This window comes from Mustela lutreola, chromosome 1, assembly GCF_030435805.1.
Source record: "Mustela lutreola isolate mMusLut2 chromosome 1, mMusLut2.pri, whole genome shotgun sequence".
Lineage (NCBI taxonomy): Eukaryota > Metazoa > Chordata > Mammalia > Carnivora > Mustelidae > Mustela > Mustela lutreola.
The window spans coordinates 82,184,069-82,201,514 of NC_081290.1; the positions used below are offsets into that span (position 1 = coordinate 82,184,069).

Here is a 17,446-nt window from a genome sequence, read left to right on the forward strand (position 1 = left end):
AAGGTCTTTCAGCATAAGCACTTTCTTTAAACTTTGGCCATAGGCACCTACTCTTTACATTTGAATGTTGATAACCCTCTCTCCAGTTGGATCTCCTTGTATACTCAGATTGTCTCCAAATAAAGGATAGGCTACTAATAGGCAGATGATAGGCCTTTCTTACCTCTGCTGAATTTGAACAGAGGTAAGCTGTGTTTACCCACAGAATTGAACATACATGGCTGTTTTTGTTTCAGAAAAGTTTGTTAGCTAGATTTCCAAAGTAAAAATGTAGTGGAGTCTTTGACTTTTCTCATATTGGTCAGTCTTGCCTTCATTTACAAAGATAGTAAATATCATTTTTCTGTGAACTGTATTTTAGGAGACAGAAGAAATGAATAGGAAAGAGAGAAAGAAATGATGTAAATCTGAAATTGAAGACAACACAGCCAGTTCATTTTATTTATTCATGTTTCTTTATTTGTGTCTCCCTGAGGAAGAAAAGAGATATGATTACCTCTTCTTCTCTTTGTATACAAATATGCAAATTGGGGCAGCCAACAATCTTCTAATTTCTCCTCTGGTGTGATCACTGTAACTACCCCAAATATGGGAGAACATTAGCAACAATTCAGTCATTCGTTTATTCAGCAAATATGAATATTTCATAGCTACGCAGTCTGCCAAACCAACTCTCAGACAAATCAAGGAAGAATGAAAAAATACTTTAAACATTTTGGTATAAATTCTGTTCTTTTACCATAATGTATTTTATCAATTTTTCCAAAATAGCAAATCTGTAATGGGCTTTTTTACAAACATTTTGATCAAAAATAATTAGCTTTTTTTAGTTTATTTTAAAATGTATATATACATAGAGATATGTGCACAGAGAGGAGACAGACACGGCATTACCTCAGTGTTATGTATGAAATCTGTCCCTTACCAGCCCTTCAGACTTGTTCAAACGTGTGCCTCTGGGGCAGTGTTAACTGTCTTACCTTAGTATTTATATGGAACTAAATAAATATGTATGTACTTAAGTAACAAAAATCATGGGGTGGGTGGGAAGGATCTTTAAAGTAATATTTATAACCCTGGCACTCACCCAGCTACCAAGGAAACCAATCTACACTAAGGAAGTGGTCTTACAGCCCAAGGGTTCACCACAAAACATGCTCACATGCCCCCACTTTCCTGTAGACACTCCCATGTACTAGTTCTAACATCATTCTTGTTTCTTCCACTTAAGTGGAATGTAAGCATGTGAAAATAACATTATGGAGCGAACTTTGAGTCTTCTCTAGTTTATTTCTTTCTAAATATACATTCTTAAGTTCACTATTTAGAAAACAAATTACTGCTGTTACTGGGCACCACTGTTGAAATTCACTGGGGTGGAGGAGGTGGGGATGGCACAATCCACTTTGAGTCCTTTTGCTGGGCAGGCACTGGCCTCTGGAAGTGCTCCAATTTTCCATATATCCTCCTCCATTCATTCAATAAATATTTATTGAGCACCTACTTTATACCAGATGTGCTTAGGATACATCAGTCTTATGCCCAGAACCAAAAATTATATTCAAGGTGTAAAAAAAACTATTCCTTTGTTATAGAGCATGACAGAGAGGTGGGGAAGGGATAAGTGGTAGATACGTAAGTGTGAGGAAGACAACATACTAGAACCCCCAGGGCAAGGGTATGGTTCAAACTACATGCCCTTCCACTTTCCCAACCCCAAGACAGTCTGACATAGTCTCTTAGGGAGGCACGCTTTGGGAGTTACTATATAATTTCTCATTAGTATTTGGGATGAGAAAAAAGAAAAATTACTATTCTAGAATGTGCAGTTCCATTAATGAGCTTAAAATCATGTTTGGTTTTTTGGAATTTGAATTTCACTGTTGGGAGATATTGAGCATATTTTTGACTCAAATCTTAAAGTCTTTTCCAGAGGTTTTGTTGCTGAGCCAGATCTTTGCCCCAGAAGCCAGACTGGTCATCCATTCCTTTTAAATTTTGTTATGTCATTACTGGGTGCTGCTGAGGTCCTTTTAGCTCCCAAGTCTGTCATCCAGTTTGCTACGTATAAGCATAGGGACCATTTCTGTTTTGTTTGTTTTAGTGCTATGTTTCTTTTATAAATACAACTTTGTATTTATGGCAATGCCATCTACAGATTTGGTAAACATACCACCCGTATTCTCATGATAATCATGAAAAAGATGAGAACTAGACAGATGTGAATACAGTTGTTCTCTTGGAACACAGTAACCACCAGCTACCGTATGGATAATTAATCAGGATCCGTGGGACCTGGTCATTTCAGCCTGTTTTTAATCTGGCCCATTTGCTGCTGCTTCACCATCACAAAAGTTAACAAGAAAGACCCAGCATTCTGTCCAGCGAAAGTTCCTTTATGCCACAACTGTCATACTTTACAGACCTAACCTGGTAATCCTGTCCAAGAAAAAAATGTAGTCAGATTTTTTTTTTTTGAAGAATTTATCTATTTATTAGAAAGGGAGAAAAGCAGACCATGCTGAGTATTCGGGGCTCAATCCCAGGACCCTGAGATCATGACCTAAGCTGAAATCAAGAGTCAGCCACTCAATTGACTGAGCCACTGTGTGCCCCCAGATAGATTTCTTTTTAGTAGATCCATGTAGCAGCCTAGTAATCACTGGGTTTTGTTCTTTTTTTTTATGTTTATTTAAAACCCTGGAAGCTTTTAATATGGCATCATGGAAATTTTCATTCAATATTTTCATCCTATTTTCAAAGAATTAAAAAAATCAGAGCAAAATGTGATGCATAGAAAATCTGTTAACACTAAGATTTGTGAAGATTAAAAATATGAGACTAGCATCTCCTTTCATATAAACTGTAGGGGATAAAAGAGAATGGGAAAAGTTATAATCATGTTTCTACAAGTAACCAAAATTTTTTTGGAATGTATTGGGGAATCTTTCCCTGGATCTACAGTACTCATCCTGATCTTTATGACTAATATCTGTGTATTGTCCTATGGAAGATACGTGCTGGCATTTTGCATTTATTACCTCATAGAATTCAACAGACCTTCTGGTTAGAGTTTTATCATTCCCTTTCCAAACATATAAGGTACTATAATCGTTAAGCAACTTGCCTCAACTAGTCCTCAGTACTCAAAGTGAAAAAAAATGCCTTTCAGAGGTCATGTTGAATACCATGCTTCTTTTGACAGAGGAAATCATACAACAGGATATCAACTGCTTTACAGTTGTTAAACACAACATATTTATGTTTTTTGGTAAATACAGGATTTTTTTTTTTTTTTTTTTTTTTTTTTTTGGTGAAATTGTTATCACCCACTAAAGAAATCTGGAAGCCTTCAAAAAAGGTTTTTCTAACTTCCTTTGCTTAGATATATGTTTTCTGCTAAAGTTATTTGACTTTTTAGGTTATGGCCAATTTCTTTTCAAGGTTTGAAAAAATTACCAAATCCCACTTGATAGGAAGATGCTTTTCCTAAGAAGTTTCCTATATAATGCAATCTCTTTAAGATTTCCAGACTTTTTGAATGAGTGATTAACAATTTCACAAAAAAAAAGTGTTATATGTCCCAAAAAGTCATAAATATGTTTAGCAATTATAAAGTAGTTGATAAAATATTTTATGATTTCTTATGGCAAAACAAGCATGGTATTTTAAAGCATGATGTTTAAAAAGTATATTTACTCACTTTAAGTAAGTACTTGGGAGTAGTTGAGGCAAAGATATGATCACAAGGATTTAATATGAAAAAGAGAGGCTCAGACAATTCAAACAGGAAAGCTGGAGCAGAGCCATAATTAGCAAGAGAAGGAAAGCGCCCTTTGAGGCTGCTACATGGTGGAGGGAAATGCCAGAGAAAAAGATTTGCTTCATAAAGAAATTGTATCACACTGGTAATAAACCTGAAATTAGAACCATCAGCCAGATTAGTGGGTAAAATAACCATAATTAACCCATAATTTAAAATGCAGTATTTCAAACAGCCATAAGTAAGCCCAGCAGTAGTGAGACTATCAGGATACACTATTGATAAATTAGGAATGATACATGTTTAAAAAAAAAAAGGAATGATACATTATTTTTTTAATCTTTGCTATTTAATTTGGCATTGCTTGATTTATTCATTTCTGCACTTGATCTTAGCCAAAAGCCCAAGAAGTGATGACTTATTTATAAAAACTAAGCAGACTTAATGTACTTTATATCACAAAAAACACTGATGTGAAGGTTTCGCATAGTATCAGTTTAAAGTGTGCAGACATTAGTCTTTTTTTTTTTTAAGATTTTACGTATTTATTTGACAGAGAGAAATCACAAGTAGATGGAGAGGCAGGCAGAGAGAGAGAGAGAGAGAGGGAAGCAGGCTCCCTGCTGAGCAGAGAGCCCAATGCGGGACTTGATCCCAGGACCCTGAGATCATGACCTGAGCCGAAGGCAGCGGCTTAACCCACTGAGCCACCCAGGTGCCCAGACATTAGTCTTAATTCCAGATCCATCATCAAGAAACTATGTAATTTTAAATAATTCTCTAACTTTCTGAACCATGTGTCAGGACATAGGAGAATTAAGTTTCTGGTGGCAGTTATCCTTTTTGATGGTATATGCATAATTTTATCTGTAAATATGTGTGTGTATGTGTGTGTGTGTGTGTTATGTGTAGGCTACATAAATGTATAGGAAATGAAACCAATACCATTCTCCCTAGAAGGCAGGGACTGACCACAAGCCGGTCATGTTGCTCATTATCCATTAGGTTATGTCCAGTCATTCAACCGGTACATGAACATGTTTTAAGCCAACATTGTTTTACTTTATAAAAATTCATTGAACTAAAGCTTCCATGTATAATCCTGAGTATACTCAAGACACACTATTTGATGTCAACTATTTTATATTCTGAGAGGCAATAGAGCCCAGGGAGTTCAACTTCAGCCTGATTGGGATTAACTCCCAACTGACCAACTGACTTTAAGCAAGTGACTTAATTTCTGTGCCTCCATTTCCTCATCAGCAAAATTAGGTAGTGGTGCCTACCTCACATTGTGAGGGTTAAGCAAACTAATATGCATAAAATACAGACCAGTGTCTGCCATTTGATAAACCCTTTTTATCTGCAGAAGTCTGAAGGGTTCCCTGAAGGCTAAGTAGAATGACAGAATCCGTTTTTATTTCAGGTTTTCACTATGGAGATGGCATTGTCAAGGTTGTAGATACTGGGGACAGAGAGAGGGAGGTATAAATTTCAGCAAGACTTGGGTCAAGGAAACAGATAAGAGGCTGCAGCTATAATCCAGGCAAGAAATGATAAATCTTGAATTACGTGGCAGGTGGTAGAGGGATTGAGAGTAGTGAAAAATACTGCAGTGAGAAACAGACCTGGCTCACCATGTGGCTGTGGGAGTTAAAGGACAGACGCACAAAGGACTCCCTGATTTCGGGCGTGGATGACATTCTCAAAGGCAGGACAGGGAAGAAGAGGAGGAGCTCCTGGATCTCCAGCGCCTACGTACATCCGGGAGAAAACACTCAGTAAGCAGCCCATGAGAACTCGGGAAGAGCTGGACTGCACAGACCTCAGAATCTGCAGCAGAGAATCCCTGAAGTCAAGGGAGTAGATAACAGATTTGCCCTAAAACTCATTTTCAGTGACCAGGCAATCTTCTCTTCTCTGCCAGACTAGAACACATCATCTGATGCAGTTCTGAACATTAAAGGGAAATCCTATTGAAGATTTCGACCTTGAAGTTAATTGCAAAGTTTGCTGCAGATGGCTAATGTTTCAAAGGTAGAATCTGTTTTCTAAGTGATCTGGGTAAAAAAATGAACACGAGTCCCTGGTGCCACATTTCCCATCACATATTGCAGAACTGCCGATGATAGGCCCTTCCTTTGGCTCCTGGGGACTTAATTTCCCTGGGGAACTATTGTGGTTATTCAACTTTAAGACCTTGCAGAAGAACCACTGTTACTCCTCTCTGGGGTCTTACTCAGAGCAAGCAACATGGAAGTAAATAGTCACTAAGGAGGAACAAGGAGAAATAAACAAGCTTTTAGCCAAATGTATGAACAATTCATGTTCAAAAAAAAAAAAAAAAAAACTGGCCAAGATTTTACAAAAATTATAAATTAGGGACAGTAACACCACCCTGTTGTGGCTCATAATCTACCAGAGAATCCAGACTATAAACCCATAGTAGCTTTGCTGTTCCCAAGATAAAGGAAAGTGTGTTTCATTCTATGCTAATTTCTGCCTGCAGTGGTTAAATAAAGACTGTTTCAGGCTGGGAAAACAAACTCAGAAATTAGAACTAGGGTCTAGGCCCGGTTCTGCCAGTGCTTACTGTTGTAATTTTGGACCTACCTCCTTTGTAGAGTGCAGAGATCTCTTCTTTTTCCTAGTGTTGCAGAATTCTATGATCAAAAGACAGCACTTAATGAAACTAGCCTTTGAAAAATTATTTTTGAAGGATCTTAAAGTCTTCCTGTCATTAAATAATACATTTCTTGCCTCAGAGGGCTCACTGGTCAACATGTTGTTGAAATCAAGGCCTTGTTCCTAACATAGTCTACCATTTACTCAGTGCCTACTGCATGCTTTAGGAGATGTTTATGAACTTGCTTGAAAAATCACAATAACCCTACCCCAGTAGACAGTGGGATGTAATCCTTTTTTACAGAAGAGAAGATGGAAGCTTATGCAGGGTAGGTGACTTGGCAAAGGTCCCATAGCTGATAAGCTTCAGTTAGCCTTTAAACCCAGGTCTCCCTGACCCTGCAGTCAGGTTACTTTCAGGTCAAAAACTATTCTGGAAAGAACTTCAGGCAGGGAAGACTAAAAATAAACGGTCATCATTTTCCAGTGTCTCACCATCAGAGTTGGGCCAGACAGCAGCCCAGTCAATCTGTGCTCCTCGCTCTGTCCCCTACAGCTCTTCTTCCTAAACGGTCCAACAGTTGACTTACATACACCAATTCAGGACTGGAATGTCATATACATCTTTAAACACGTAGCAAAATCAGATTTCAAAAGACACTTAAAAATGTATTGCAAAATGTACAGCATTTATTCACATACAGACAAAAAGGCACAAATTCTACTAAATAGTTCAACAAAAAAATACAGCTGTCCTCAACTAGTTTTATAAATACTTTCAAAAAGGGGGTAGAAATAAATACAGGATTGGGCCATGTAATATAAAATAGTCATCTCTACATATACTTTGTTTAATTTCTGATTTTTTTTTTAACTCTTCATGCACCTTTTTTTTCCAATTTTAGCTGAATGGACACCAAGCTAGGCACATAGTGAAAAATCCTCTGTACAAGGTTACAAATGTAATGACAAGTTTGTCCATTTCAAAATAATTAAGATTTGTACACAACACATAGAACCCTTCATTTTCGATTTTGTGTTTATAACCTAACAAATGACATTCCAGGCAACTTTACAAAAGTTTAACTAGCCTACATTTTGACATAATACATTGATCATAATCAAAGATATTTCTTGGTCAGGATGCACAAGGAAAGATAAAGCTTCAAAGAAAAGAAAGGAAAAGCAGAGCAAATGGCTCCTACTAAGAGAGTGCAAGTGGGTGGGGTGGGTGGGTGGGTGCTGCGTGTGGCCGCCTCATACAGAGTTCCCAGCAGGACGTGAACTAACTTACAAAGCTATCATTACACTGTCAGAGAAACCGTGCTCTATGCCATTTGCATTTCAAAGCAGGAATAAAAAGTGTGGGCTTTTTATTTTTGTGTTTTGTTTTTGTGTGGGTTTTTATTTTTTTTTTGTTTTGTTTTTTTTTGTTTTTTGTTTTTTTTGGTTCAGCATAACTTGGAACATTTGAAAGCTTTTCAACCTAAATGTGGGGAAAAACAGGTAAGGCATTATTTTTGCACAAAACTAGCATTCCTAAATAGTGCAAATGAATCTGGTACCTCTTAAAATGGTGAGAGGTCATATACTTACTAAAATTTAGATTTTCTTTCTATGGCTTGACAGATTACCCCGCTATATATTCTACTCTCACCCAGAGCTGTTGCTGTGGTCAAAAGGTAACTGTAAAAAGTATCCACCTTCTTCTGTATCCAACAAAAACATTTTTGCTCATATGCAAAAAATCTGATTTTTAAATTACGCTATGAGTAAATGTACAACTTGGATTCATTAAGAAGCTCCTAATATCTGTAGCAACAGCTTATCTGGACAGCAGTCTTTCAGAATGAGCCCCATAGCTCAAAAATAGTCAATCTAAAAACCTGGGTCATTCTTTCCCCTCCCCTGAATTAGCTACTAAAATGTATTCGAAAAGTTTAAGACTTGGTTTGAAAATGTCATACATACAATGGGGATGTGTCAGATCTACTATTTGATCATCAGATAAAACTTGCATAGCAAGATGGAATTCCATAAGCCTTTTTTGCTGTTGACAATCACCTGGAAGACTTGAAAGGTAACTACAGAACTCAAAGCATCCCTCGTTAAGTATCAGAATGTCCCTGCCACATGGAAACAGATGTATAAATGAATCAGGAATTTGAATACTGATATTAACAAACTAAGGATAATTTAGGGGAAGCTGGGCTTGTTCCAAGTGCCCATAATTCTAAATTTCATTGCTACTTAAACTTTCCTTAAGTTTGATTCACAACTACATTGAATTCCAAAGAAAATTAACAGGACTTTAACACTATCCACTGTCTTAATACATACGCACTACAGTGAGTGCAAAAACAGAACATTGTACTCAAATTTAATGCTAAATTCATTATTGCTGATAACTTACTAGTTATTGCCATTTGCAATTAGAAAGTCCAAGTTACGAATTGGAGCTTAGAACTCTGACTCCAGGAAACCTATTACACTTCAGTCTCTTTCCCGTATAACCTTGGTCAATGGTAAGAGGTTATCGCAACTTATTGCCTTTCTATTGTTTTTAAAATATAACCTATTTTGCTTTTTTTTTTCTTTTTTCTTTTTTTTCTTTTCCTTTTTCTTAAGGAATCCGTTCATGTTGGAAGCCCGGATTCCCCAACATATGCAATAGTGGTTGGCTCTGGGAAGTATGTCACCAGAGTCTGGAAGTTCATCGCTTGAACTTGAATAGCCATTAGTATTGTTGGAAGCCAGATGGCCAGGTATGCCAAAGGCCAGGGAGATCCAAAGTTGGCCCAAAAGGAAGTGGTTAGGGAAGAGGAAGGTCAAGAGGACTGATAAAAATGAGACCAACTGCCCTTTCTCACAGAACTTTCTAATGGCTTCTTTCTCCACCAGTCCCATACCCCCAACACACTCAAGTGCTTCAGGCAACAGGACCTTGCTATACTGACCCTAAATCTGCAAGCTGCAGCAGCTCCCCACTGCCCCTTCAGATCTTCTAGATCTGACCTTTTTTTAATTCTTTCTTCCCCATCTGCTGTTCTAATTTACACATGAATTCCCTAGAGTCACTGAAGCTTCTGAGCTGCTGCCTCTAACTACAATGCAACAAAAACAGCCTTGTGGGCTAAAGTATAAATATGACTTCAACATCTACCACAGTCCTAGGAAGTAAGTTCTATGGGCTATTAAACGGTACGTGAGGGTTTCTCAAGAACTGCATCTGATTCCGCATATTCAGGTAACCAAGAGTTTGTGCTTTGGGAAGAATACAGAGGGCAATACAAACTCAGGAGGCTTCCGTAAGCCTTGCCCTCTGAAGACTTATTTCAGTCATTCTTAGTGTTTAATTCAGCCTCAAGTACTAATGTCTGAGGGTTACAATCTACTCTTGGGTTTCCTCAACAAGTTGCAGATAACACACTTCTCACAACAGTGATTCATAAAGCACTCTGGAAAAAAAAAATTCAATCTGACTTGCAAGTAAATGTGTTTGTGTAGCTCAGGAGTGATGGGGTTCTGCTTGTCCCCCACATCAGAGCTCTGGTCTAGCAACTCCACGAAAAGCCCGCGGCGCCCCCACGCCATCTTGGTTTCATCAAGAGGCTAGAATGCTTCTCCTGATAATATCTGTCCTCCGGCTGATAGTGCTGCTGGCGTGTATGCATTTCTTTTCTGATGCCTCACTCTCTGAGTCACTCATCTCTACATCAGGGACATACCCGTCATTCTCATTGTCAGATTTTAATTTGTTCTTTGCCCTCTCCTTGGCTGGAACTCGGCCTAAGCCCAAATAGGGGTAGTCTGAGTGCTGGTGGCAGGCCCCCTCATGGGCCTCTCCCTGCTGCTGCCGTTCCCCTTTCTTTGGAATCCGGAATCCGCCCCAGTTTTTCACTGGGCTGGCAGGCGTTGTAGGCACTTTGACTGCAGTCTGGTTATAGTTTACTTTGATGAGGGAGCCGTTGCACTTGGGCACTATCTCTTTCCTCGTGCCAGGTGCTGCCTGCCCCGCTCCCAGGGAGGCGGCAGCTCTGCTGTTGTCCAGGTGCCTCTGGGACACGTCTGTGGACCTGAGAGGCTTGTGACTCTGTTTACAAGGTCTGTCCTTTAAGTCTCCCTTATTAAGATCACAATGAAAACGATGGTCTCTTCTGTCCCCATGATCTGGCATCACCAGCCCATTTTTCTGCTGTGCTGATAGGAGACGTGCTTCTGCAAAGGTCTTTTCAAAACTCAAAAAGCTCTCTGGGACCACCATCCCCTCCCTTCTCCCACACAGGTCCGGCTGCTTCAGCAGGGTTTTGCCTCCACTCCCAGTGCTGTTCTGTAATAGATCTCGCTTATGGGGCTTTTTCAGCGAATGAACCAAGGAAGTACCCATTTGCTTCCTGAAGAACGCAGAATGCCACTTCAAGTCCTCTATCTTGGGAGCATCAGGGCCCACAGAAGGACTGTTAAACAAAAGCATGTTTTCCAGTGAGGAGGAGGAACAGGAGGAAGAAGGCACACCTATGAACATATAACCACAAAGAAAAACATTACAGAAGCAGATCCAAAAAAATAAAATTCTATAACCTTAGCATGGCCCTAGTAATGCAATCTACCCACCCAACAGTACAACACACAACCACCCAGTCTATAAAAATTTACACAGAAATATTATCTGCTTTGAGAATCTGCATTCAGTCTGTAGACTTGATTTAATATGCTCTATTTTCTAAAATAGCTGAAGCTCACAGAAGTGTTCATGAAACATCTTTCCAAGAGAAACATTCTCCTTCAAACAAAACAAGTGATCTGACTTTCAAAGAGGAATCCATGCAGAATGCCCCTGGTCAAGCACTGCCTCTGCTCCTGCACCTGGTTAGGCATCTGCCTCTGAGCCAAGAAAGAGAGCATCACAAGGGCAGCAACTGGGGCCTTAGAAGTTTGAATCTCCAAGGGCACCTGGGTGGCTCAGTCGGTTAAGCACCCAACTCTTGATTTCCGGCTCAGCTGTGATCTGGGTCATGGGACTCAGCTCTGCGTCGGGCTCCACAGTCAGCATGGAGTCCCCTTGAGACTCACCCTCTGCCTCTGCCCTTCCTCCCTGCACCCTCTCTCACACTGACACGGTCTCTCTCAAATAAGTAAATGAAAATCTTTAGAGTTTCTTTCTCCAAAGTAAATGTACCCTCGCGGGGCTATGATGAGGATAAATAACTGTATGTACATGAAATGAGAAAGGAAGGTTTAGTTTAAAATCATTCTTGATACCTAGTAAATGTCTTTTAAATCTTCACAATTATATACAAAGCCTATTTGTGGAAATAAACTGAACTGTCATCCAACACGAGAAGGATAAGTTAAAATGGTGTTTTGCAAACATTTTTGCTACAAATCACAATAACTAAAACTTCACAATGTAACCCAGTAAGAACTCACATCTCATGAAATCATATTAGCCTTCCCCACCCAGATGTGTCACTGACATGTCACATGCTTTCAATGCTGGTGGTGACCCACTGAATTCATCTCACAACCAACTAAGGAATCATAACCCTCAGTGTGAAAAACAATGAATTCATAACACACTGGATTTTATCACAAGGACCACGTTTCTGCAAGAGCCTGTGGGACATCTATAAAGAGCTGTTTTCATGATCTGTCTCCCATAAGGTATAAACCACCAGGAAAGCAAAGCTCTGCCAGGCAGGAGCCCAGTCAAGACACAGGCACCACGTGTGAACAGAACAGAGCGAGCAACTCCAAACATGATGGAGTTCAATGGAGCACTCCGAACACAAAGGCATGTGGGTGCCCCAGGGGAGGGAGTTCTACAATCCACTGGGCCAGAGACTGCCTGCTTTCTCAAGGATCAAACCTTCAGGTCAACCTTCATGCCACACTTCCATTTCTCTTCCTCAGTCACCTACTGTGGGAAAACAAAGGTAAGAGGGACCGACATTTTCTAAGCTCTGAGTTCCATCTACCTGGGATCCAGGTCTCTGAAAAGCCTTGGCCGCAGGACCTGGAAGCATGGTCCCCAGTGAGGACATGCTCCTCCGACAGAACAGCCCTGCCATTCTCAGCTTCACACACACATCCAAACCATGGACCCTGACCGACATGTCTAAGCTGTGGCCATCTCCTCCTCACCTGGAACCATCTATCTTCTAAGACTGGGGATCCACCTGCGGCATGAGTAAGAATACAGCTGAAAGTCTAGAACTGGAAAGGAGGGTGGGAGAGGCATCCTAAAGGGTTTCCACTTCATTCCCTGTGGGAGCCTGCAGAAAGATTAATGTTGCTTTCAACCCATCACACTTAGTATGGGGAGGAAGGGTTGGTTTACCTTTTCTGGGATAGCAGCAGGATTTCCTTACAGCTATGTTACACAAAACACTTCCTAACCTGGTGAAGAATCTCAATCACCCCCATATAAAAACCTCAGCCATGAAAAGCAAAAAAGCTGCCTGCAACATCCAAAAAAAAAAGACTGTGAAATCAGATGAAAATGCTCTTTACGGCTTATTTTTATAGGTAATCACTCATTACATAACAACTTAACCAGAGTCACAGAAAGCCCTCCAATAGCACAACTCCACAGGCACAACATACATTAAGAATCCTGCTCAAGGATTCTTGTCAGCCATCTACAGAGACAAAAAGTCACCGCAGCAGGAAAAGCTAGCTTTCTGTGGCCACACAAGGCAAGTGCGTGGGCCTGGGGACAGGGCCCTGAAGTCCCAAGACCTGCCTGATCCACTCCGTGATCTCAAGGGCAGCACAGGCAGCTTGGCCTATGCTGGCCAGAAGCTGGGGCATCTACAGACAGCTGTTTACAGGAGGCCACAAAGACAAGGGATAAAATAGGTCCCATGTATTTACATTCAAGTAGGAATAATGAATGAAAGAAGTTCACTTGAAACACTCCGAATCAAACAAACTACTTTCCCTGATGAACCCTAGTTAACAAAAATTTAAGTCTTACAACTGTAAACTCTAACTAATGATACATCTGGAAAATATTTCTTCTCGGGAAGAAAATTATCTAAGTAACATTAGTAAGTTAATGCCATTAGTATTCCCTGTGTAACAACGCCTCTAGAATACCATTCCAAACTCCCTAAGTTTGTTTCTCTTTGTTCAGCTGACCAACTTAAGTCTAGTTCCATTCATGTGGTTAGTTTTAGGTAAACCAGAATTTGGACTTCAGTGTAATAGGGTATAACCACTTCTTTGTTGCTCCTATGTGTCAGCCATCTACAGAGACAAAAAGTCACCGCAGCAGGAAAAGCTAGCTTTCTGTGGCCACACAAGGCAAGTGCGTGGGCCTGGGGACAGGGCCCTGAAGTCCCAAGACCTGCCTGATCCACTCCGTGATCTCCTTCCCCTCAGAGCCTCCAGATGCTGGCTCTGCGGGATTCACAGTCACAGAATGTCAGTACTCAGAGACCCAGGGGAGGTGGAGATTCAGAACCCAGCCCCTCTTACAGATCCAGGATCCCGGAGAGGTTCAAGGACCTGCCCTAGCATGCACCCCGCCTCCAAGTAACAGATGTGCTCTCCACAACGGAGGAAGTATGTATCTTCGTTTCCTTGTTCACTCTGCCTAACCCAGAGCAATGTAGAAGAGAGGGCACTAAATAAACACTTGGTGCTGAATCTCAAAAACATCCAAACTTCCACCTACACCAAAATGTGCATTGGAAATGTTATCTCAACATGGATGTGTGCCTTAAGCATAATGTCTTAACAGATCTTATTTCTCACACCTTACAAGGTAGATCCAAAGACCAGATAATCTTTAAGTCTCTATGAGGATCCCCATGACACTTTACAATTATCAGGTGCTGGGCGCCTGGGTGGCTCAGTGGTTAAGCCGCTGCCTTCGGCTCAGGTCATGATCTCAGGGTCCTGGGATCGAGTCCCGCATCGGGCTCTCTGCTGGGCAGGGAGCCTGCTTCCCTCTCTCTCTCTCTCTCTGCCTGCCTCTCCGTCTACTTGTGATTTCTCTCTGTCAAATAAATAAATAAAATCTTAAAAAAAAAAAAAAAAACAATTATCAGGTGCTTTGCAACACACCAGAAAAGTTGCTGTGCTTCTCGAGTCTCACAAGAGCTCCCAGTAGGAAGCCTGAGAGATCATCCTCTCAGGGATGGGGGAGCCTCCAAAAACTTGGGCTTGCTTGTGTTTGGCCTATAAGTAGAGGATATAGGATTCAATGCCTATTTGAGGTCACAGAGGTCACATCCAAAGCCCTTTTCCCTATACTGTGATGCTTCAGATGCCCAAAGATTTTCTTGAAATAGAAAAGTCAGTGCTTCCAAGATTCTCCTATAGCATACATAAAAGAAAATTAAAGAAACTATTATTTTTTTCCTTTCCCAGAACGTGAAGGCTTACAAACCCCTGCACTATTGTTTGACCTACAAGAGCTTAATGCATACCTGAAACTCTTTCTTGCTCCAAGAGCTTAGTGTAAAGATTGAATATCTGTTCCTGGACTTTGCACACAGACCGCTTAATCTTTTCCCTGCGGGTCACCATGTAAGTGAGGTTCCGAACCTAGAACGTAGAGAATAAAGACGCTAAGTAAACAACACATCATAACGGTACTTCAGTGTTTTTTCTTTACCTGAGAAATGTGTTCTACTAGGGCTGTGAGTGACGTTGAAATCAAGATGAACTTCAACATTTTATCCAATCTCTAAACCACTTCTGGGCTGCTAACTAGGATTCCGTGTAGGCAGCAGCCACATGGAAGAGAGACTGGTTGGGTACCTTGAACAGAAGCCCTACCTCGTCCACCACACCCAGCCTGAGGCTCATCCCAGCAGAGAAGACCACTGGGATCCAAGTCCAGATATGCCACCTCCTGCCAAAGGGCTCTGCATACCACCCCTCAGGAGCCACTCCCCATGAATTCTGATGGAAGGCTTTCGAGCAGTTCAGAAGCCACCTTATCAAGCATCTCTTGAAGATGGAATTAGGGAAGCACAGGGTCAAGGGCCATCACAGGAATATCCTTGCCTACACCTGCCAAAATGATCTCTGCACCAAGCCCACTAGAAGACCAAATGGGTACCAGAATCCAAGTAAACTTATCAACTGGACAGCATCTGAAATGCCTGCAGCGTACAGGGAGCTACTGTGTTCCTCTAGAATATAAACCTAGGAAATGTCTTCCTTGCTTTGCCACTGATATGCTGTCAGCATCTCAAGTTCAACTCCCTGTATCACCACCACCAACTGCCACTGCCCTCTTCCACATTCATCCATAAGTGACAAAAAAGAGCCAAGTACTAAAAGCTCCACTTGGCATCTGACCACAGCTGCTGGGGATCCCACTTATACACCCACTAACCAATATGAACTAATCGACCCCTAGATTTGTTCCCCATTTTTAAAGTCACCTCACCTATGATTAGCTGATATGAAAACAAACTAGTTAATAAATGCCCTTAACTTCTCAGTCCTCAAACCCACTGGGAAACCTGACTAGATTGCATGCACCTGAAAACACAAATGTCAAATTCAACACCCCAGAGCTACAATTAAACCTCTTCAGGAAGATGAAGACCAGAGCCCCGTTAGAGCTCGGCAGCGGGAGTGCAGGACCTCCGCCTCAGGCACAGCGCGGCGACACTCCCTTAACCCCTCTGTCTTCCTGAGGTGCGGGCAAGCCCTTTCCCTGCCACCTTGACTGAACAAGCTGAAGAGAGTTCCCGACCTTTCCCATAAGGGTGGCAACAAGTCCCACACACAGGACTTGGCACTTCGGCTTCTGTGCAAGAACCTCCCCTAAGGTTTCCAGTCCTTTCTGAACTCTAACCGTTCCAGCTGCTCTTCCTGAGTTCACCGCTGTCTTGTCTCCAAGAGTAAAGGAGGCATAGAGAGGGATAGGCTGGCTGGCTGGTTTTCTTCTTTTTTGCATTATGGCGGTTTCCGGGCTTATCGCAGGAGCACCCCGTCAGGTTTCTGCGGACCCTCATCACCTGGAGGGCTACTCAGCATCCTCCTAACAGCTCTTCTTGATGCATAGACATGTGTGCGTGTGTATGTGTAATCTCAGAATTAAAGAATTGAGAAGAAAATCACTCTATCTCAGAGTCAATACTATTTTGGTGTAATTCACCCTGGCCAGAGCCTGTTCTGACAGCCCCAGAGCCCCAGGCCAGGAAGATGTCCTTTCTAAAAATCCTGACCAATATGGGGATCGAAGTGGCTCACAGGCTATTATCTTTGGTAAGTACTGTTCCACCAGGGCGGGGGTTTGAGCGTGGAAGGCCAAAGAGAGAGAAGAGGCAAGACTAGGTTTGTATCACAGATTAAAAACTTCTGGCCAACGGTTTTTACATCAAGGAATCTGACTTCTGGAAATAGGAAACAGAAACAAATTCTGACATCCTGAGAACAAGCGAAGTTACTCTATTCAAGTCAGATGTACACCCAAGCTACTTACAGCTGACTTGTAAGTATCCATGAAAACAGAAAATAAGGAAACCAGAGTACCTGAACTTTGCATATTATTTAAATTTAATTCTGATCACTTCAACCACTATCCCCAGGAAAGGCTTCCACCCTGCTGCTAAGTGGACAAATTCCACTACTATGCCCTCATGATCTCTGATAAGAAAACTCTACCTGTAACCCCAAAAAGCTAAGGCCAAGGTGGATTTTCACTGGGACAAATGAACCTCTGAATAACCTAGCCCTGGCTCACCACATTTAGACTAGTAGGCACACTAAACCTTCCCTCTCCTATGCACAAAACACTCCTCACAGGACAACCTCCACCAGTAGCCCCCGCTACTCCTGGATGCTCGGCCCTTCCTGTACGCCGCTCAGCCAAACAGCCTCCCCTCCTTCATCCTCTTGCAGTTGCCAGCGAGGAGTTACCCAAAAAACCAGTTCATGGGTACGCCCTCACACCACACTATACCAGAGTCAGGCTTCCCCCCAAAGCTGGGATTCTCAAACAGAAACATAAGGGGACCCTAAAACACAGGAAGCTGGCCACTAACCACCCCCACCACCGTTTCTGGAGTCAGAGGTGGGGTCCAAAAC

At 41.5% G+C, this 17,446-nt stretch overlaps 1 protein-coding gene across 11 annotated transcripts in view; it reads right to left on the reverse strand.

Annotated features, from left to right (window-relative positions):
- Positions 1 to 7,056: 7,056 nt before the first annotated feature.
- Positions 7,057 to 17,446, reverse strand: part of JADE1 (jade family PHD finger 1) — a 61,281-nt gene continuing 50,891 nt past the window's right edge. For all 11 annotated transcript variants that reach the window (XM_059168820.1, XM_059168849.1, XM_059168835.1 and 8 more), the window contains 2 exons: positions 14,827 to 14,944; positions 7,057 to 10,903 (listed from right to left, as the gene is read on the reverse strand). In XM_059168820.1, the coding sequence (XP_059024803.1) occupies positions 9,993 to 10,903; positions 14,827 to 14,944 (1,029 nt within the window). In that variant the 3' untranslated portion in view covers positions 7,057 to 9,992. The remainder of the gene's footprint in view (positions 10,904 to 14,826; positions 14,945 to 17,446) is intronic.